Source organism: Mustela nigripes, chromosome X (genome assembly GCF_022355385.1).
Source record: "Mustela nigripes isolate SB6536 chromosome X, MUSNIG.SB6536, whole genome shotgun sequence".
NCBI lineage: Eukaryota > Metazoa > Chordata > Mammalia > Carnivora > Mustelidae > Mustela > Mustela nigripes.
This window is the reverse complement of record NC_081575.1, coordinates 40,262,537-40,286,478: the sequence shown is the minus strand read 5'-3', so window position 1 is coordinate 40,286,478 and position 23,942 is coordinate 40,262,537. Positions and strand designations below refer to the sequence as shown.

At 36.6% G+C, this 23,942-nt stretch overlaps 1 protein-coding gene across 5 annotated transcripts in view; it reads right to left on the bottom strand.

The window, feature by feature from the left end:
* The window catches only part of NUP62CL (nucleoporin 62 C-terminal like), a 102,658-nt gene that overhangs the window by 12,324 nt on the left and 66,392 nt on the right, over positions 1-23,942 (bottom strand). For all 5 annotated transcript variants that reach the window (XM_059386264.1, XM_059386263.1, XM_059386266.1 and 2 more), the window contains 5 exons: positions 21,386-21,536; positions 21,062-21,111; positions 20,566-20,700; positions 18,292-18,403; positions 14,485-14,551 (listed from right to left, as the gene is read on the bottom strand). In XM_059386264.1, the coding sequence (XP_059242247.1) occupies positions 14,485-14,551; positions 18,292-18,403; positions 20,566-20,700; positions 21,062-21,111; positions 21,386-21,536 (515 nt within the window). The remainder of the gene's footprint in view (positions 1-14,484; positions 14,552-18,291; positions 18,404-20,565; positions 20,701-21,061; positions 21,112-21,385; positions 21,537-23,942) is intronic.

The following is a 23,942-nucleotide window of genomic DNA, read 5'->3' as shown; positions in this document are numbered from 1 at the left end:
TACTTAAAGTGAAAGACTGAAGGCTTTCCATAGAAACTTAGGAACATGACAAAGATGTCTGCTTTCATAACTCTTATTCAACATAGTACAGGAAGTTCTAGCCAGTGCAAAGTGAGGAAAAGAGATAAATGGCATACAGATTGGAAAGGAATAAATAAAACTTCCCCTATCTGCAGATGATATAACTACCTATGTAGAAAATCTCAAGGAATAAACAAAACAAAACAAAAATTCCTAGACATAAGAAGTAAGTTCAGCAAGCATACATACAAGAAAGGCTAAAATTAATAAGACAGGGAACAACAACGTTGGAGAGGATATGTGGAGAAAGGGGAACCTTCTCACACTGTTGGTGGGAATGCAAGTTGGTACAGCCACTCTGGAAAACAGTATGGAGGTTCCTCAAGAAGTTAAGAATAGAGCTACCCCATGACCCAGCAATTGCACTACTTTGGGGTTATTACCCCAAAGATACAGATGTAGTGAAAAGAATGGGCACCTGCACACCAAAGTTCATAGCTGCAATGTCCACAATAGCCAAACTGTGGAAAGAGCTGAGATGTCCTTCAACAGATGAATGGCTAGGGGCGCCTGGGTGACTCAGTGGGTTAAAGCCTCTGCTTTCAGCTCAGGTCATGATCCCAGGGTCCTGGGATCGAGCCCCACCTCAGGCTCTCTGCTCAGCAGGGAGCCTGCTTCCCATCCACCCCTCTGCTTGCCTCTCTGCCTACTTGTAATCTCTATCAAATAAATAAATAAAGTCTAAAAAATTAAAAAAAGATTTGGTTCGTATATATTCCTCAGCCATCATAAAGGATGAATACCTATCATTTACATCAACATGGATAGAACTGGAGGGTATTATGTTAAGTGAAATAAGTCAATCAGAGAAAGACAATTATCATATGGTTTCACTCATATGTGAAGTATAAGAAATAACACAGAGGATCATAGGGGAAGGAAGGGAAAACTGGAAAACTGAATGGGAAGAAATCAGAGAGGGAAACAAACCATGAGAGACTCTTGACTCCAGGAAACAAACTGAGGGTTGTAGAAAGGGAGGTGGGTAGGGGAAGGGGGTAATTGGGTGATGAACATTAAGGAGGGCACATAATGTGATGAGCACTGGGTATTACACACAACTAAAGAATCACTGAACACTACATCAAAAATTAATGATGTAGTGTTAATATGTTGGCTATTGTATTTAAATAAAAATAAATAAAAACAAATTGCATTTTTATGCACTAGCAATGAACATATGAAAATCAAAGTTTAAAACACAATATAATTTGTAATTACTACAAATAAAATAAAATAGTTAAGTATAAATCTAATAAAACCAAAACATATATAATGTGGATGCTAGGAGTTACAAAATGCTGGTGAATAAATAAATGGTGGGCTATGCCACACTCATGGATGGAAAGATTCAGCATAGTAAAAATGTCAGTTCTCCCCTAAACTGATCTACAGGTTTAATATAATTTCTATCAAATCCCAGAAAATTTTTATTAGAGGGCAAAGGAATTAAAATGGCCAAAATAATCTTGATGAAAAAAATAATGTGAGAGGAATCCCTCTACCATATAGTAAGGCTTACTATACAGCTACAATAGTGAACACAGTGTGATATTAGAGGAGGGAAACACATATAGATCTATGGATAGAGAGCCCAGAAATCCATATGCCAAACTAATATATGAAAAAGATGCAAAAGCAATTCAATTGAAGGAGGACAGTCTTTTCAACAACCGGTGTTGAAACAACTGGCTACCCATAGGCAAAAAAAAAAAAAAAGGAAGAAAGAAAGAAAGAAAGAAAGAAAGAAAGAAAGAAAGAAAGAACCTTGATCTAATCCTCACATCTTAAAGAAAAACTAACTCAAAAATGAATTACAGCCTTAAATGTAAAATGTGGAACAATAAAACTTGCAAAAAAAAGGAGAAAATCTTTGGGATAGAGTACTAGGCAAAAAGTTCGTAGATTTGACACCAAAAGCATAATCCATTAAAAAAAATGGAGAAATTCAAAATTAAAAAACTTTTATCCTATGAACAGCTCTGTTAAGAGGAATAGACAAGGGGCACCTGTGTGGCTCAGTGGGTTAAAGTCTCTGCCTTCAGCTCAGGTCATGATCCCAGGGTCCTGGGATTGAGCCCCACATCGGGCTCTTCGCTCAGTGGGGAGCTTGCTTCCCTTCCTCTCTCTCTGCCTGCCTCTCTGCCTACTTGTGATCTTTGTCTGTCAAATAAATAAAATCTAAAGAGGAATAGAAAAATGACAGGCTAGGAGAAAATATCTTCAAACCACAGAGCCAACAAAGGATTAGCATATACCCTAGAATATATAATAAAGTCTCAAAACATTAAAACAAACGAACAAGGGGCATCTGGGTGACTCAGTAGGTTAAGTGTCTGCCTTCGGCTTAGTAGTAGTGAGTAGCCAAAAACTAGAAACATCCCACATGTCCTACAACTGGTAAATGTGTAAAATAACCTGCTATGGAGTAGCTGACTAGCAACTAAAAGGATCGAACCATTGATACATGTAATTTAGATGGATTTCAGGGGAATTACACTGAGAAAAAAAAAAGCCAACCCCATGTGGTTATATGCTGTACGATTCCATTTATATAGTATCTTAAAATGATAAAATTTTAGAAATGGGTGAATAGATTGGTGGTTTCTAGCAATTAGGAACTGGGTTAGAGATGTGGAAGGAAGGTGGGTGTGGCAATAAGAGGGAAATAGGAGGAATTCTTATGGTAATGGAACTGTTCTGTATTTCAACTATGGTAATGCACACAAAAACCTACACGTGATAAAACTGTGTATAAGGAAACACACACAAACGCAATACAAATAAAACCAGGAAAATCTGAACAAGACAGATTATGCCAATGTCCATGTCCTGGTTGTGTTACTGTACTATAGTTTTATAAGACATTAGCACTGGGGGAAACTAGGTAATGAAGAAATAGACCTCTGTATTATTTCTTCAGCATTGTAATGTACAATTAACTCAAATTGTAGAATGTGTAAAAATTTCAAGGATGAAGACTAACACACACAAATAAGGTTTGGATTCCCTACCTCTTTTCCCAGAAGTGCCTGTTCAATAGGCACATAATATGACCCCCAGTTTACATGATGTGATAGTTTTAACAAATCTGTTCTCACTATTTAATATGTTGGCCATCTTTTTAGCTTTATGATCTAGGTTTCCTCATTGCTGCATGCCTGTTAAGCTAGAGCCATATATTAAGGTTTTGTATTCAGTTAGGATGCTGTTTAAAAGTAACCTTGAAATTGCAGGAGCTGAATATAATTAAGGATTATTTTTGATTCAGAAAGGGGAAGAACGAGATAGGAAGGGGGCAAGGAAAGAAGAGAGAGAGAGAAGACACTGTCCTCCTATTTGTCTTAGCTACTTTTAAGAAGATTCCCAGCTTATTAAAATTGAAGTAACACTCAGAATAAATATACTTGAATTCTCAGTACTATGGTCTGATGGGAAGAAGAGTACTTCTAGAGAACAAAGCTCTCATCTGTGCTATGGGAATGCTCGTCCCAGTCTTGCTACTGACACATTAAGTTGGTGATGTGGATACTCTGCTTGTGTATAGCACTACCACTCACACAAAATTAATAAAATATACATTTCAAGGAAAGGCATAAAAAGAAAAGATGGTGAAGGTACCCTGAATTCTTGGAAACGACATGGCAGAAACAAGGTAGTAGAATTATTACATTACATCCTAAGTGGTCCTCAGACAGTTATCCTATTGAAGTATCACTTACTATTCAAGCCTCATTTCAATTCTACTTCCTCCAGGAAATCAACTAAAGATTAGGTTTCTCTTTCTTTGCTGCCTCCACCCCCCACACTTTGAACCTGTTCAAGGCAGTGCACCATTCATGTTTATACCTCCTACACTGATTAACAGTGCCTCAGCCCATAACAGGTGTTTTGTATTTAAGAGTCACAGCTATGCGGTTTTAACTTGTATCTGAGAGAACACATTCCCATTAAACTGTACTTCAGTTTTCAAAATGGCTATACCTATTACCTTATTTGAGTCCCACAATATCCATCAGGATAGAGAGAATTAAAAAGTCAAGAAGGTAAGGTTCAGTAGCTTCCCAAAGGCCAAAGCTCATGAAAAATGATATCAGGATTCGTATCTTCAGACTCCCATCTATGAGTGCTTTTTCTATTACAGTGTGCCTGTTTTTCAAATGCTGTGAGGGGTTTAAAGAAAAAGTACTATGCTGAGCTAATAACTGGCTCCACAGAATAATGCTATTCGTTGTCCTTTCAAACACTGAAGTGCTCAAAATAAGGCAGGCCTATCTGAACCCCATCTAGGGAGAAATTTCATCAGTGAAATACTATCAGGTCATTTTATCTATGAGATGGTCATAGAGCATGGCCCCCAAAACAGCATTATAGTAAGACACCAGCATATTTATAGTTTTTAGTCACTAAAAGGAAGAAAATTGCTTTGGAGAAAATTCTGTATATCTCACAAACAATATAAATCCAGCTATTTGAGAGTGATTTAAATCATGTTACATATAATTCATCTGGGGAGGCTCTCCAGCTGAGGAAATTCACTTGGGCACAAAATGTACATAAACAGGATTAGTGAGAAATCTAATTTTGCAGATGCATTGAGTGTATTTCACATCTGGATTTACATATAGAAAAGGAATTATAGAAGTGGAGCTCTGAGAATGTTAACCATCACACACTATTTCCTAACAGGAGCTGAAGACTTCATCATTTTTAACCTTCGTACCCTAATCTTACCTACAAGAGATTATTTAGGATCAGGGAACAATAATGTGACAATAAATCTATCTTGTCTGTAAAGGGTGGTGGAGACAAGGAGGCAGCTCATTAAACAATGGAAAGACATAAAATACCTTTAAGTTAACTGCAATGGGAAGAAGCAAGTACCTGTCTCTGTTGAGTTCAAGAGACCCTTAGAGTGAGTAGCCACATCTCTGGCAGATCAAGAGCATTTGCTTCTCAAGTATCTGAAGTGGAACACTACACTCCAGAGCACAACAGATGACCTCACTGATCAACCAATGTCACCAAGACTTCTCAAAGAATTTAAGAAAAAGAGGAGGTAAAAGAAGCCACCTTAACCAGTAAATCAGATTTTATTTTATTTTTAAACGATTTTATTTTATTATTTATTTGACAGGCAGAGATCACAAGTAGGCAGAGGCAGGCAGAGAGAGGAGAAGCAGGCAGAGAGAGAGGAGGAAGCAGGCTCCCCGCCGAGCAGAGAGCCCAACTCGGGGCTCCATCCCAGGACCCTGAGAACATGACCGGAGCCGAAGGCAGAGGCTTTAACACACTGAGCCACCCAGGCGCCCCCTCAGATTTTATTTTAGAGGATGAAAGACAAAGAAGATATTTTCTTTGGAATTCAAAGCCATCTTTTAGCATCTCAGCATTTGATGCTCTTCAGATACAAGAAGGATGAAAGTAAACTAATAAAAATAGTTTTAAAGCATTTATCTGGACCAAGCTTCTTTAAAAAAATATGGCACTGTTAAATACCATACTGCATATTTGAAAGTTCCTAAGAGGGTGCCTGGGTAGCTCAGATGGCTGGGCCTCTTCTGCCTTTGGCTCAGGTCATGATCTCCAAGTCCCAGGATCGAGTCCCATGTTGAGCTCCCAGCTCGAGGGGAATCTGCTTCTTCCTCTCTCTTTGCCTCTTCCCCTGCTTGTGCTCTCTCTGTTTCTCTCTCTCTTTCTCAAATGAATGAATAAAATCTTTTTTAAAAAGTTTCTAAGAAAGCAGATATTAAAAGTTGTCATCACAAGATTCTTGTGATGAGAAAAAAACTTTTTTGTAACTATGTAAGGTGACATATGTCAACCTAATTGTAGCAATCATTTCACAATATATACAAATATTGAATCATGGCACTGTGCACCTGAGAATAATATAATGTTATATGTCAAATCTACCTCCATTTTGTCTTTTAAAAAAAGGTTTAAAAATACCCAACCCTGAAAACTCTAATTTAATATAGTCCCCTCAAATAATAAATATTAACATTGGGTAAAAATGAATTACAACTGTGACATATCACAAAAAACTGCTTCTCTGAAATGATCCTAAAGGCATTTTATTCAAGAGTTAGTCACACCACACTAGATAACTGAGAATGTTTTACAACAAAAAGGAAAAACTAGGTGATCGGAGACCCGGTGCTAATGGGACTGTCTTTTGGAAAGAGCACACAATTTCTTATGGCATTTTTACTTACTCCAAGGAGTCTTCCCTTTCTTCCCTAAATAGCAGTCAAAGTGTTGTGAGTGGCTATTAAATAATTATGGGGTTATAACCCATAAGAGACTGCAAAGATCATGGGTGAAATATATGTTAGTTGTGATACTTTTGGCCACCTCACCAAAAAAGCAAAACGCCATGAAAATACTCAAGGAACTTCTAAATAATGATAAGTTTAAGATTTTTATGCTGTCCACCCTTCATTGTGGCATGTGATAAATATTAATGTTATAGACAACGGTTTGGTATAAGGAGAAACAAAAAATGTCTGTCCTTCACCCCTACTTCCCCCACTCTCTAAGAGAAGGAGCTCCATATATTTAAAATGAATAGCAAATTAGCCCAGATTGATTGTCAACTCTGTCCTAAGTGGTCCCAGAAGAGCTGGAGCTGCTGTAGTTTCAGTGACTGCCAACTCAGAAGACAGATGTGTGACTGCAGCATTGCCATCAAGCAAACCTTGAAATAAGGCCATAAATTTATACAGAGAAAGACAAGAGAGGAAAGTGGTATTTAACTGTTGCTACTCTTAACTCTCAATTATCTATCCTGATCAGGAAGAAAGGGGGCAAAGATAATGTTAAAAAATGGATGACTATCAAATTTGAGAACAGGTCAGTATCAGTACATGTTCAGACATTCCCTGACTCAATGCTCTTGTACTTGTCTCTGACCACTTTCCAGCTCAGTTCCATCACAGTTCTATGGAGGTTAGAGGGAAAAGGGGGTCTGCTTCTTCTCTATAATTCCCTCCTGAATACTGAACAGTTGATTGGACAGTGCAATCTTTAAACATATTTAAAATATACTGTGTGGTTTCTAAGTCACTTTTAAAGATAAGCCAATTCTTATGGTAAAAACATGATCCTATTAACATTACAGTTGCTATGTCTTACAATAGGAAAAAAATTCATACCAATGTTAAGGATATTCAATCACAAAAACATTTCCCAGAAACCTTTTAAAATACAGATTTTGACATTAAAATCATTTTTAAAAACCTATATAGTTATGGGCATCTACCTGCAGCTCAGGTCATGATCCCAGAGTCCAAGGATGGAGTCCCGCCTTGGGCTCCCTGCTCAGTGGTGAGCCTGCTTCTCCCTGTCCTTCTGCCCCTTCCCCTGCTTCTGCTCACTCACTCTCTCTCACAAATAAATAAACTCTTTAAAAAAACAAAACTACACAGAGATTTTTCTTTAGGAAAAAATATATTATTTCCATTGTTAAAATGACACATTAATTAGTTTTTCTAGAACTATCACTTGCATGTGAGTAAAAGGACTTGTTGAGAAGTTTAACCTTAAACTTCTCAGTCCACAGACCATTTCAGCAGATATGATCTCATTAACTATTAAAAAGCAAAATGAACCATGCCCACCACCAAAAACAAAACAAAACTCTCTTAGTATAATTGAAGCCTGACACTCTCCATTACTTAATCATGTTATTTCCTGATATGAAAAGGAAAGATTGCTTAGGTGGGAACAGCAAAAAGGACTCCACAGCATCAGGAATTACTGGGCTTTCCCCCCTCTTCATCATGACCTCCACTTTCTCAGTTGAGAACCTAGGCAAAACCTCATTGCGTCTCCAGCTCAATTGAATTTTAAGCAAAAAAGTAACTCCCAGAAATCACTACTATCCAAAGTCTTACTCTTTTTACCCTGTATTGACTAGGAAATTTACCAAGACACTTAGAAAGTATGTCCCACACAAAGTACTACCACTATCATACTTGGAAAACCCTTCTCCTCTAATGTTGGTACATGATTAAGATTTTTTTTTTCCACATCCAGTGATGCCTACATTAGAATTGTTTTGAGAGCATAAGGAGAAAAAATACTGTTCTGGTAATCAGGAAATTTGGATTCTGGGCCTAGCTTTGCCTGTAACTGTGTGTTCTTAGAGAAGTCATTTAACCTGTCTGGGCCACAGTTTCTTCATTTATATAAAGTAAGTCCTCTGCAGCACTAGCAACCTTAATTTTATTAGTAGGAAAGCACTGGCCGAGAGCCTTGATATGTTACTTATGACAAAGAAGATCCCAGCCAAGAGAAAAAAAAATTACTGTTATCTCTCTTTACAGCATATTTACATTTTGACATCCCCTAACTCTACCCAAGATGCACTGCTCATTGTAGGAAAACATGCAACATACAGAAAGACAACAGAGTCAAACTTTGCATAATCTTATTCCTCAGTGTTTTCTAGTCACTGACATTCTCCCACATCTTAGCCATTCTTACAACTTCTTCAAGGTAAGTAATTTTCAGTGATAATCTTCCTGGAACTGCCTCCTAGGCCAATTTAATAGCTATCTTTCGAATCAAATGGCTTTGTTTTCTTTCTTCCCCCCTCTCTCTCCTATATACACAGTAATCTCTGATAACCAGTTCTGCCACTGTTACTTACTGACTGCCAACCTGGCCCAGGCACTGCTTAAGGAAAGTTCAACATTGTTTCTTTTAGTCTTTATTCAAAAAAAAACAAAAACAAAAACAAAAACAAAAACAAAACAAAACAAACAAACAAACAAACAAAAACAAAAAAAACACCAACCCTGAAGGGTAAATATTCTCCCTCATTTTTCAAATGAGGATATAGACTCAGATTAAGTAACAGTTAAGGTCACACAACTATTAAGTGGTAATGCCTTGACTTGAACCCATCCAGAAACTTCTCACTATCAGGTAATGAATACTAAGGCAATATAGAACTCAACTCTGTTAAGTTCTATAGAACTCTGATTCAAAAGAGTTTAGAAAAGGATAGTTTCTATAGCTAGTTGAGGATGGTATAGGTATGTCTAGAAGGGAAAAAAGGTAAAGAAGTTCAGGGTTGATGACCTCTATGAATGAAGAGAATGAGGATTCTGGAAATGAGAAATGAGAAAATTTGTATTATTTTCATACTATGTCTTCAAAAAGAGTAACAACTGATTGCCTAACTAGCCTCCATTTATCTCAATTACTGAGGTCTCACTAATATTCCATATTTTAGGCAAAAGTCTATAGAAATTATTTCCCCTGTATTTTTATTTTAAATCTACAGAATGTTGAGAGAGTAGTAAAAAATCACAAACTTGTATATCCTCTATGTAGATTATCCCCCGTTACTATTTTGCCTCAAATTGCTCAATCTCTTTCTTTTCACAAGATTTTTGTCAAACCACTTGAAAGAAAACTAGACATGACACTTCTCTAAATAATGCAGCATACAGCTTCTAAGAATAAAAATGTTTTCCTACACAACCACAGTAACACATGTAAAAAAATAAAAAATTCATTAATATCATTTAATACACAATTCTTATCCAGTTTCCCCAATTGTTCTAAATAACATCTTCTTGAGAAAACATAGGTGATATGCTCCTTGACATTGGTCTTGGCAACTGTTTTTTTGGGTCTGACTCCTAAAGCAAAGGTGACAAAATAAAACAACAACAACTACAACAACAAATAGGACTATATCAAACTAAAAAACCTGCACAGCAAAGGAAACCATTAACAGAATGAAAATGCAACCCACTGAATGGGAGAAGACATTTGCAAATGATATATCCAATACAGGGCTATTACCCAAAATATATAAAGAACTTATACAACTCAATACCAGAAAAACAATCCAATTAGAAATGGGCAGAAGACATGAATAGATATTCTTTCAAAGAAGACACACAAATGGCCAACAGATATATGAAAAGATGCTCAGCATCAGTCATCATCAGGGAAATGAAAATCAAAGTCACAATGAGATATCACCACCACCTATCAGAATGCCTATTAGCAAAAAGGTAAGAAATAATAAGTGTTGGAGAGGAGGTGGGAAAAAAAGGACCCTCATGCACTTTGGTGGGGCTATGGGGATATAAGTTGGTGCAGTCACTATGAAAAACAGTATGGAGGTTCCTCAAAAAACTTAAAAAAAGGACCACCAATGATCCAGCAATTCCAGTACCATGTGTTTATCTGAAGAAAATAAGAACACTAATTTGAAAAGATAAACATGCCCTATGTTAATCGCATCATTATTTACAATAGTCAAGATATGGCCCTAATCTTTAGTGTCCATTGCTGGATGAATGGATAAAGAAGATTTGGAACATAGAGATGAGGTAGGTGGGGAGATGGGTAAAATACGTGGGGGGAATTAAGAGTATACTTATCATTATGAGCACTGAGTAATGTATAGAAATTGTTGAATCACTATGTTATACACCTGAAACTAATACATCATTAATTATACTGGAATTAATTTTTTTTTTAGAAAAAGATGATTTGGTATACACACTACACACACACACACACACACACACACACACACACACACACAAACACACACACACACAATGGGATACTACTCACCCATAAAAAATGAAATCTTACCATTTGTGACAACAAGGATGGAACTAGAGGGTATTATGTATGCTATGTGAAATAAGTCAGACAAAGACAAATACCATATCTCACTTATATGTGGAATCTAAAAAACAAAACAAATGAACAAACAAAAAACAAAACTCATAAATACACAGAACAGCACAGTGCTTGCTAGAGGGGAAAAGGCAAAATGGGTGAAGGGAGTCAAGAGGTACAAACTTCAATTATAAAATAAATAAGTCACGGGGATGTAATGTACAGCATGTCAACTATAGTCAATAATACTGTAGTATATATTTGAAAGTCGCCAAGAGAGTAAACACTGAAAGTTCTCATCACAAGAAAATGTTTTTTTTTTTGTAATTCTTTATTTGTAACTAGACTTATTATAATGATCATTTCACAGTCTATATATTGAATCATTATGTTGTATACCTAAAACTAACATAATGATATAGATCAATTATACCTCAATAAAAAATAAGAAGAAAGGAAGACAGGCAAGGAAAGAAAGGAGGAAAGAAAGCAAACGAGAGTGAGAAAGAACAAAAGAATGAAAGAAAGAAGGAAAGAAGAAAAGACAAAAGAGAAAAATGTCTTCTTGGTTCTGATCCAGTATCTAAAATTAACATAATAGACTTAATTGTTATGTTTCTTTTAATCTGAGACAATCCCCTTAACCTGGTTTTGAATTATTTTGTTTCCCATGACTTTTTTTTAAAGATTTTATTTATTTATTTGACAGACAGAGATCACAAATAAGCAGAGAGGCAGGCAGAGAGAGAGGGGGAAGCAGGCTTGCTGGGGAGCAGAGAGCCCAATGTGGGGCTTGATCCCTTGATCCCAGGACCCTAGGATTATGACCTGAGCCAAGGCAGAGGCTTAATCCACTAAGCCACCCAGGCGCACCCCCCATGACTGACTTTTTTTAAAAAGTCCCACATGTTTAACATGTGTTACACATAGAATGTCTGATTATTTTCTTGTGATTTTATTCAGTTAAACTTTTTTTTATAAGAATACTACATTATCTTTCAAAATATCTCACCTATAGAATGTCTGATTTTTTTATGATTAGATTCAGATGAACCAGTTTTGATAAGAAAATTACATATATGATATTATTTATTTCTTATCATGTCAGATCAAGAGGCACATCGAGTTATTCCACTGTTAGTGACATTAAAATTTATCACCTATTTAAAGTGGTACTTGTCAGATATTTCTGTTGTAAAGGTGTTCCTCAACAATCTTAGACTCAGTAGTATTAGCATTCACTGATGACCCTTGCTTGAATCATCATGATGCTGGGAGGCAAAGTGGTGACTTTCTCACTGAACTCTACAATTAGAATGGGTGAAATTTACGGTATGTAAATTATACTTCAACAAAACTGCTTTTATAAATTAACTCAGTAACATGCAATTTGTACTTGGTCCATTCCTTCTGGCATATTTTTTCTGCCAAGAAATGACTGACAGCTGAAACATTTTATAAATGAGGCAAGGTATTCAAGATCAGGGTAGGCTTAATAAAAATGCTCTGTTAAAAATTTTTTAATTGCAGTTCTCTAATTCCATCATTCTCTCTACAATTATTAGCTGGCACACTTCTATAAAAGCTTTTCCCTGCACATCCCATTTCTCTCTCTCTCCCTCCCCTCTGAATCCCCATCACTGCAGATTCATGGATATCTTCCCTCAGGGTATTATAATAATCCATTACTGATACTCTTTTTGATGTTCAAACTATCCTAATTTGGCCAATAGAAGCCCATTCAAGCACAATGGGCTTGTCCTGATATAACCCCATTAGTTTCGAACAATCTATTTGCTTGCATAAAAAGTTCCCAGGGTACCTGGATGGATCAGCCAGTTAAGCATCTGACTCTTGATTTCTACTCAGGTCATGATCTCAGGGTCATGAGATCAAGCCCCAAGTCAGGCTCTGTGCTGAGCAAGGAGACTGCTTAAAATTCTCTCTCCCCCTCTCTTACTTTGCCCCCTCCCCCCGTGTTTGCTCTCTCTCTCTCTCTAAAAAAAATAAAAATAAAAAATAAAAAATTGCCAAACTCACCCTGTACATTCCCTGCCTGAAACCTGAGATTAGATATTTCCCCAAGAAGCCTTGGTTACTTTTAATAGAAATGGTATTTAGAAACCAAGATTTAGGTGCTTGATGTGCTGTTCTTTGCTAGTGGGATGTCATTGCTTCTTGGCCCTTTATATAAACAGAACAAGGGAGCAGAAGTCATACTAATATTTGCATCAAATTTATAATACAAACAAAAAAGAAGGAACAGAATAATATCCTCTATTTTATCTTGTCTTCCATTACCATCACTATCCTTATGCCTCTGTTTTACCCTACAATATATAGGATGGCAATAATATTGTTATATTAGAATAGATAGAAACATAATATAATTCTGAAACTAACAATAACTTTTTAAGATTTCTTTGCACTATGGAGTATTATGCCTCCATCAAAAAGGATGAATACCCAACTTTTGTAGCAACATGGACAGGACTGGAAGAGATTATGCTGAGTGAAATAAGTCAAGCAGAGAGACTCAATTATCATATGGTTTCACTTATTTGTGGAGCATAACAAATAGCATGGGGACATGGGGAGATAGAGAGAAGGGAGTTGGGGTAAATTGGAAGGGGAGGTGAACCATGAGAGACTATGGACTCTGAAAAACAATCTGAGGGGTTGGAAGGGGCGGGGGGGGGGTGGGAGGTTGGGGTACCAGGTGGTGGGTATTAGAGAGGGCACGGATTGCATGGAGCACTGGGTGTGGTGAAAAAATAATGAATACTGTTATGCTGAAAATAAATAAATTTAATTAAAAAAAGATTTCTTTATAGTTCTTTCTGTCATTAAGATTATATCCTAGTAAGAATGTACTATCAAGAACACCATGTTCAAAAGTTATCTGAGCGGGGCGCCTGGGTGGCTCAGTGGGTTAAAGCCTCTGCCTTCAGCTCACGTCATGATGCCAGGGTCCTGCGATCGAGCCCCGCATCGGGCTCTCTGCTCGAAAGGGAGCCTGCATGCCCCTCTCTCTGTGCCTACCTCTCTGCCTACTTGTGATTTCTGTCTGTCAAATAAAATCTTTTAAAAAAAGTTATCTGAGCTGCATGATTGTTATAGCTATATAGGTTTGTCTGGTTTCAATTTGTATGTATTCAATTTAGCATTTGTCTTCCTTCCCAGTATTTTTGGCTTAATTCTAGTTTTTGAGTATTTAAACTTTATGTGGGCCAGAAAGTCAAAACTATACTAAGATATAAACATAGAGAAGTCCTGCTTCTGTCCCCATCTCCTCCACCTCATTCCCATACAGCCCCTATTTTCATTAGTTTCTAGTTTATTCTTACCATGTTCCACTTTATAAAAACCAACAATTATAGTTCTTCAGAATTAATGTATACAAACTGTAAGTTAAGTAATATCCCTATAACCAACCTCTCATTTGAGCATGGTCACGGTGCACAAAACCTGACTTGCGTCACATCTTCTTTTTTTTTTTTTAAGATTTTGTTTATTTATTTGACACAGAGAGAAATCACAAGTAGGTTGAGAGGCAGGCAGAGAGAGAGGGAGAAGCAGGCTCCCCAATGAGCAGAGAGCTGAGGCAGGGCTCGATCCCAGGACCCTGAGATCATGACCAGAGCTGAATGCAGAGGCCTAACCCACTGAGCTATCCAGGTGCCCCTTGCATCACATTTTCTAACTGCAGTAACAGATAGCTTCACAATACAAATAAACTCCCACCTGAATTCTGATTAATCCACTGTAGAGAGTCCATATGAGCATTCAGGATCTTGCAGATCTGCTGGAGCTAAACACACATACAAAATTTTTAGATTATGATAATTCTGATATGATAAAGCAAACATAAAAAACAGAAATTAGGAAGTGACTTTTCATTTTTTGGGTAAGAAATGGACTGAGGATATATAAGATATTAATGGCTTTTTCTGCTATTTCATATTTGTAATGTTCATTACATCTTTATATTACTTCAATCTATTTTGTAACTTAAGAATTTGATTCCTATAATTCAATAAGACACTGACTATCACAGTATAAAAATAACTAAAAACAAATATTAAAAGACATTTCACAAGACAAGAAATGCATATAAAATTTAAAACATTACTTTTTTCAACCAAATCAGCTAATTTTGTTGAGGTATAATTAACAAATAACATTCTATTAGTTTCAGGCATTTAACACAATGGTTTGCTATTTGTATATACTGCAAAATGATCACCACGATATGTCTTGTTAATAACATCCATCACAGTATGTAGTTAAAAACATTTTTTTCTTGTGATAATAACATTTAAAGATCTAATCGCTTGGCAATTTTCAAATATGCAATACAGTATTGCTAACAGTAGTCATCATGTTGTACATTATATCCCCATACCTTATTTTATACCTGGAAATTTGTTCCTTTTGACCACCTGCACCCATTTCACCCACCACCCAACCCCTGCCTCAGGCAACCACCAATCTGTTCTCTGTATTTACAAGCTTGTATTTTTGGTGCTGGCGTTTTTTAAAATTCCACACATAAGTGAGATCATACGGTATTTGTCTTTCTCTGTCTCACTTATTTCACTTAGCATAATGCCCTCAAGTTCCAACCATATTCTTGCAAAGAGCAAGATTTCCAAGTCAGCAATTTTTAAAAAATGGTAATACTCAGTTGTCAACTGTGTGGAGAAAATAGGTGGATGCCTATACATTCTATAGTAATAAAAATTGACCCAGCCCTTCAAAATGTAAATTTTTACAATATATATCAACAGTCTTAAAATATTCATATCTTTTAACTCAATATATTCTATTTCTAGGTATCTATCCAGAGGAAATAATCAAATTTATACATAAGTGGTCATAGAGATCAAGTGTATAATGGCGAAGTACTGGAAACGATCTTTCCACCAATTTAAAAAAGTAATTCAATATATTGTGGTAAAGTCACCTCTAATGAAATATTATAAAGTCATTAATATTTTCAAAGATTTCCAAAATTTTCAAAGAATGCTTAAAATTTTAGGAAAACATGTGAAAGAATATGAAATGAAAAGAGAATACAAAACTGTATATATGTATGCTTCCAATGTTATTTAAAACAAAAGGAGAATTTTTACCAGCATAGCAAAAATACTTGGAAAAAATATACTAATATTTTTAATAATATACTAATATTATCAGCAAGGTACTGATAATAGAGATGATTTAATTTTCTTCACAGATTTCTATATTTCCCAAGCATAATACATTGAGTAAGTATATGTAATTACTTTGTAATGAGACACACTAGACATTCAAAATTTTTTTAAATAAAAGTAGGAGGAAATGAAAATGTTACTACACTTGAAAGAACAGTATTTAATGAAAACAGAAATTTAATGCATTTTAACATAACAAATAGAAATACAACTTGTAGTAGGAACAATGAGTTTTTGTAAGAAAAGGTAACTGAAGACCATATACCATAATATGGATCTGCTTAATAAAAATTTTAGGTGTCAGGTGGTCTCTCCCATCTCCTCCGTACCCCCTCCCCACTATCCCCTCCCACATACCCTCTCCCTCCACCCCCACCCCACATACAAACAGTAAAAATAAACAGGTAAATGCCATCATTGTGAATACTATTAAACACTGTGGCTATTTTTCTACCCTGGTGTATGGCCTATAGTAAGGAAGATTTGTTGATCTGGTTATAATAAATTATCTTCAAGAATATTATTGTTCAGCAAATGTTTTCTCTGCTTCTCACCCAATCATTTATGCTATCTGAGAAAAGAGATGAATTGTTGCTGATCTCTTGCTTCTTTTGTCCTGCTATGGAGCAGCAATTATCTTTAATTCACTCATCTTAAACATTTCAATCACCCTTGTGACAGAAAAACAAAAACAAAAGACTCATAGCATTTACTCCCCACTACCAAAATAAAATAAAACAATCCAAGGCTAAGTAGAGAAAAAGGATAAGGATAGGATTATAGTCCCTTTTCACTTACTCTGTTCAGAAACTTATTTTATTTCAACACAGAGAGATCAGACTTCACCTCTGCCTCATGCTTAAATCTGCATGTATTTATTTACATATAAAAATTGTTTTATAGAATTGTGGACTTTATCATCACAATGGTGAGCTAATATTTCATAAAAAGAAAACTTACAATCTGTCAACTCTTTGATCATCTATATGAACACAAGAAGATGGTAGCATGGATAATCCCAGACTAATTTATATTTATCTTTGTTCAATTTTAGATTCACCCAAAGTAGAGAATGGCATAATTTTTATAGCTAGAGGGGACTTCAAGATCATTTAAGTCGACCCTTGACATTTTGCAAAAGAAGGAGCTAAGATTCAGAGAGATTAAGTGACTTAAATAAAATTCTAATGCTTTTTCAACTATACCATGCTGTCTCTTTATAATTAAAAAAGCTAGTAATGTGTAAATAGATAAAGAACCGTCTGTATGACTGGACAAAGAGCTTACTAAAGAATAATCACAATATATATCCTTTGTCCTCACCAACCCAGATCTTGGTCCCAAGAATGTACAATAGCAGTTCCTACAATGGGAAGAATCTTCTTACCACTACTCCCATGGAGTGAGAGAGGGGAAAAAAAAGAGCTCCCATTTAGTTGCTAAGACAACTTGGAAAGGCAGAAGAAATAAGCTCTTTAATTAGGCCATAGATAAAGGGGAAAAGTATCAAACACTTCTTATGGCCAAAGTAATTCAAAACATCTCAACTCTAATTGGAGCCTCAGCTTTATTTTCCCATGCTAAAATACACTTACATTATGAGGTAGGTAGATCCTATGAGGCAGGTGGAAACCTAATAACCACATCTAACAAAGTCTCTATGAAAAAATGTATTTTAAGACTCAAGTAGTTGACTTATCAAACATTTAAGACATAACCCAGTTGTAAGTTCAGGCCTACCTGGATATACCTAATAAACCCAAACACATATACTCACAATTATATGAATACACAGAAAAATATGTGAAAGGAGGAATGAATTAACCAATGAGTAAGGGAACAGAAAAACAAATACAGGGACATATTTAGCTTTGTGAAGAACAGGGAGAAACCCCTGAAAATTTAGGGAGGAAAGTCCTTTTTTTTACCCTCCTGGGAATAATCACAAAAATTCATAACCTTAGGGTGCCTGCGTGGCTCAGTTGTTGGGCATCTGCCCTCCGCTCAGGTTATGATCCCTGGGTCCTGGGATCAAGTCCCTCATAGGGCTTCCTGAAGCCTGCTTCTCCCTCTCCAACTCCCCCTGCTTGCGTTCCCTCTCTTGCTGTCTCTCTCCCAGTCAATTAAATAAATAAATAAAACCTTTAAAAAAATCTCATAACCTTTTCTGCTCCTAAATATTTCTTGCCCCACTTAACTATACCCCAAGTTCATATCTATAGAAGCAGGTAAGGAGCACAAGAGGACAGGAGAAGGTGACCAGCTAAAGGAACTCACAGAATGCTAATTTCATACTAAATCTTGGTTGTCTAAATAGATAAAGTAGGTCACACACCGGGTCAGTAGTGTCAGCAGGACTTCCAACTCTATTCAGGTGCTCAACGATGTCCTTGAGATCTTGGGCCATTCGTTTCAGCTGAGCATCTATATTTTCTGCTAATTTGTAACTGAAAAAGAAGGTAAAATAAAGAGATTAACAAGAAATTCTTTCTCCATTATGTCTTGTTACTGACATACGAATATGATACTGGCAGCTGGATTTGCACCAATTCCCCCTGCCTTCTAAGTAAGTCTCAGTTATGACACATGGCACATTTTTATGTAGGCAGCATTCATGACCTTATTATTACCATATTCTAAAAAGACTCCATAGGTGAAGGCTTTTAACCAACTCGGCATTTTTATAGTTACCTATTTTCCTTCTGGATAATGTTCCAGGGACCTCTGAAGCAACAAAGCTCTTTTTAGCTCTTAAAATGAACTCGTAAGACATTTAGATACATAGTAAGTTAGTTGGTGTTTAGGTGTATTCATTAAGTGCTGAGATGTCTTCAATGATTTTAAATAAATTTTCAAAGTAAAACCTTACATAAATATACTCCATCATCCAACAAAAGATAATTTGAGAAATGAGATTAACAGTAATCAAAGGTAGATAAATCTTCTAAGTACACAGCAAATATTAGTTGGCTAAATTCCAAACTAGATTTCCACGCAAAATATTTACACACATACATAACACACTTAACCTAGTCAATAATATGTTTATGAATTAAAGTGATCAGAGTTTTTCAACTTTAATATCTATAAAGATTAAAGGATTCAATAGTTAACAAATATTGTTAACTATTTATTGCCTTTCTGTCCCAGAGTATTTAAAGGTAATTGGTTTCCTTGATTGCTGAAAATCCTACTAAAGATTCCACAATATAAATCTGACTACATAAAAATAATGGAAAAGAACTACGTTTCTATTATCCCTTCAAATTACATGTCCAAAAATTTAACTCTCTAGGTTTCAAAAAATGATAGAATGCATAGAAACAAATGCAGAGAAAAAAAATTTGATTCACAAAGGCTGAAATACAAAAGCAGAAACAGAACTAGGTCCAGGACAAAGAAGATGTGGTATACATATACAATGGAATACTATGCAGTCATCAAAAGAAATGAAATCTTGCCATTTGCAATGACGTGGATGGAACTAGAGGCTATTATACTGAGCAAAATAAGTCAATCAGAGAAAGACAATTATATGATCTCCCTGATATGAGGAATTTGAGAGGCAAAGTGGGGGGCTTGGGGGACAGGGAAGGAAAAAAATGAAACAAGATGAGATTGGGAGGGAGACAAACCATAAGAGGCTCTTAATCTCACAAAACAAACTGAGGGTTGCCGGGGGGAGAGGGGGGTTGGGAGAGAGTGGTGGGGTCATGGACATTGGGGAGGGTATGTGCTATGGTGAGTGCTATGAAGTGTGTAAACCTGACAATTCACAGACCTGTACCTCTGGGGCTACTAATACATTATATGTTAATTTAAAAAAAAGAACTAGGCCCATACAGATTAGCTGTATTTGCCGTATTTCATGTACCTACAAAAAAGTTAATTTGCAAGCTTTTAGAAAATAAGATCAGTCTTAACTCACTAATAGTCCATTACCAAAGGGAGTCTGATTTGGTCTCAGTCTGGTTTATGTAGCACATTTAGACAATACTTCATTATTTGGCCTGATTACCAAATTTCAGTTCCAGAGAGAAGAAGTTACTGTGAGGACACTTGCTTGGTAATATCATGAACAAAAAGACTGAATCACATATGCACGCACACACACACACAGATTCAGCCCAAGACACTGATAAAATCATTCAATTTTTGAAAGCAATGCAGTCTTCCCCCAGATTAACAAATTGCCTTTAAAATAGCTAGTGATTTATCACTGAAGCAATTGCATGAACGTTAAGTTTAAAAGAGTCAATATAAACAGGACACCATAAATATCCCATGGTACTATGATACCACACACATAAAACTTGTATTTCTAATTTAAGAACAAACTTGACAAATATAAAAACTTTACAGTGGTCATGTATAAGCTTGAGATTAGTAAGTATACAAAATGCTATAAAACAAAACTGCCAGAACGATTACTTCATTTTCAAGCATCCTGAAAAGATAAATGGAAAACAGCCAAGTAGGTTGATAAATGGCAACTACGAGAACTTGTTCTTTTCTACCAATTTTTATTCCCTGCCCTTCAATTCTATTTTTTCCTTTTTTTAAGTAGCTAAGTCTTGCCCCATTCCCTGATCTTTATTCAGTTACTTACGTCTTCCCATGATCCTCATCTGCAAGCTGCAGATAAGGAGCCCCACTATGGTCCTTCACAAACTCCTCTAAAGGGGTCAAGAGATTTTCCAGTTCCTTCTGCTGTGACAGGATAAAATCCAATTCTTGTTCCAGCCTGAAAAAACAAGTCAACGGAAGGGCTGATGAAAGGAACTTGGAGTGTCATAATAAATGTCAAAAACTAAAACAAGGGGGGACGCCTGGGTGGCTCAGTTGGTTAAGCAGCTGCCTTTAGCTCAGGTCATGATCCCAGCGTCCTGGGATCGAGTCCCACATCGGGCTCCTTGCTCAGCAGGGAGCCTGCTTCTCCCTCTGCCTCTGCCTGCCATTCTGTCTGCCTGTGCTCGCTCTCTCCCCCTCTCTCCCTCTGATCAATAAATAAAATCTTTAAAAAAAAAAAAAACTACAACAAGGAAAAAAGAACGGACAAAGAAACAGATATTTAATCTTTCAACCTAGGGAGTCTAAGGTTCTACCTCTGCTGATCCAGTTTCACTTTTTCCACTTCTCCATGTAAAGTAGTAATCTATAAAGGAACACAAGAATATGATAATGTAAATATTTGAATTTATGTTATAATTTTAAGGCAATACTAATTTTCTCATATACACTTCAAATATCAACAATTTCCTAATTCAGGACACTCATTACATAAGGAAAATATTTTTCAGTTGATCACCAATATTGAGATAGAAAATTAACCACAAAACAGGTCTGTGCTCTTATACAATGCAGGCAGACTACTGAGACTTTGAAAATACTTGTACAATACAGGTAGATTAATAAGACTATCTTCTTACCTTCTCACCATTCTCAATCAAGGTACGATCCCAAGCATTGACCTGAGTGGCCTGGTGAAGAAAGTACTTCTCTTGATCCTCTAAATCAAGGTTCCATTTGTTTATCACACCATCCAGCTGACCATAAGTCATCACAGGAGTTACAATTGAACTAAAAAAGGATACAGTAAGACCATATGATCACATTTTTAAAAGTATAACCATATTTTTAAAATGAATAACACAGGAGGACTTAGAGAAGAAATTATCACATGAATTTTCCAGACCTGCTTCCCAACAGAACCAGCATAGGTAGTCAAGATTATTTTTAAAACAACCATTTTAAAATCTTTGGAAATTATCCTAAAGGAATACAGCAAATTAAAAAAAATCTATTAAGAAATCTACCAAATTTCAGTAAGAACAGCTAAATTCTGTGCCACACCTGCTCCCTTCCCTTGCCCTCAGCTCAGCATGATGCAAGTTTCATCCTGGGTGCATGTGGCTAGAGATAGGACTCCCTCTCTCCATAGCTCTTAGTGAAAATTATCCATTCCAAATCGAAGTAGCATCCACAAAACAAAGTAGGCAGCTGATCGTCCATCCTCCACTGGGCAGAACCAAGCAGAACTCTGACTCCCCTGCCAGGTGTTATCAAATAAGCTAAGCAGTAGCTGAAATTCCAGTCTGTGACTGGCAGAACCAGGCAATGCTCTGATTCCTTTGCTGGGGCAGTGTCAGCAGGGCGAAGCAGAGAGGTATAATCATCAATTCTCTGCTCAGGAGAGGCAGGTAGTGTTCTATTTCCTCTACCAGGGTTCTGTCAGCAAAGGCCAGTGACAAGCTGAATCTAAATATCCACCCAATGGCAATAAGACTTAATAAAGCAGAGTGAGAAAGGATTAGTTACCATTAGGCTTCACCACTTGTCTCCAGTGTCAGTGGGACCCAATGGGGAGCTTAACCACTATACCCACCTGGCATCACTGAGACAGAACAAAGCAATGCAAGCTGGAGCTAGTAAGGACTCTACTTCCCACCACCTCTGGTGTCAGCAAGGCTCAGTGAGGAGCTTAACCTCCACACCTACTGGAGAAATCAACCTGAATGAGGCAGGGCAAAGCAGGGCTAGTCAGTACCCCAACCTCCTTCTCCCTAGAACCTGTGTCTGTGAGGCCTAGTGGGGAGCTAAGTGAATGAAGTGATAAGATGCAGAATAGTTGATAACCCGCTTCCTCACTCCTTTTCCACCAGTGGTGCCCAAAAGGAAGTTGAAATTCTGTCTCTGCTCTGCAGCAACTAAGCAGTATGAGTTAGTCCCCCACTTCCTCTTGTTTGGGCGTCCCAGGGACCCAGCTGAAGGCTGAGCTTACATCCCCACTTGAGGCAATGAAGTGGTATGACCCGCTGCCCCACTTTCATGGGGAATGAGTTAGTTGGACTGAGTGGGTAGCTGAACTTTCATACCACTCATCTGCATTGAGGCAGTATGAGTCAGTACTCCACTTGTCCTGGGGTGGTATGGGCAGCGTCTAGTAGGAAGCTGAAGATGCAAACACACCCAACCCTTGTACTATACCCCAATGAAAGGATTACTTGACTTGAAAAAATTAAAATTGGGCCCAGACTCCCCTAACATAATAGACATAAATGTCTATGATACAACTTAAAATTATCTGTCTTATCAAGAACCAGGAAAATCACAACTCAAAAGAGAAAAGATAAGCCAAAGGCACTGACACTGAGAGGTATCAGATACTGGAATTCTCTAAAAGAATTTCAAAGCAACCATCAAAAAAATGCTCCAACAAGCAATTAGGAATTTTCTAGAAACAAATGAAAACTATAAAATGTCAGCAAAGAAACTCAAATTATGAAAAACAACCAAATGGAAATTATATTATAATTACATTATAGAACTGGAAACTAAAAAGCTCACTTAGAGGGTTTGATACAAGAGTGAAAATGACAAAGGACAGAATCAGTGAACTTGAGTAGATCAATAAAATTTACAGAATAGCTAAGAGAAAAAAGACACAAAAATGAAAAAAAAATCAAAAGAACCTAGAGGACAATAACAGAAGAGATAATATTTGTACCATTGGAGGATGACAGATTAGGAGGAAAAGAGAAAATGAGATGAAGAAGTATTCTGAAAAATAAAGGTGATAACTTCCCAAATTTGGCAAATGACATAAACCTACAAATTCAAGATGCTGGGCAAACCCCAAACAGAATAACGCAGAGAAAGCTGCACTAAGATACATAATACTTAAATTTCTGAAAACTGAGGATAAAGAAAGAAAGAAAAATCTTGAAGGTAGCCAGAGAGAAACAACACATTACTTAAAAGGTACTACCAATTCGAATGACAGCAGATTTCTCATCTTAAACCACGGAGGCTAAAAGGAAGTGTCACAACAGTTTTCAAGTACTGAAAGAAAAAAAAAAACCTGTTGACCACAACTTCTCTATCTGGTGAAAATGTCCTTCAGGAGTGAAAGGAAAATAAATATATTCCCTTGCAAGATTTTTGTTGCTGGCAAATGTACCTTTTGAAAATTGGCTAATCAACTTC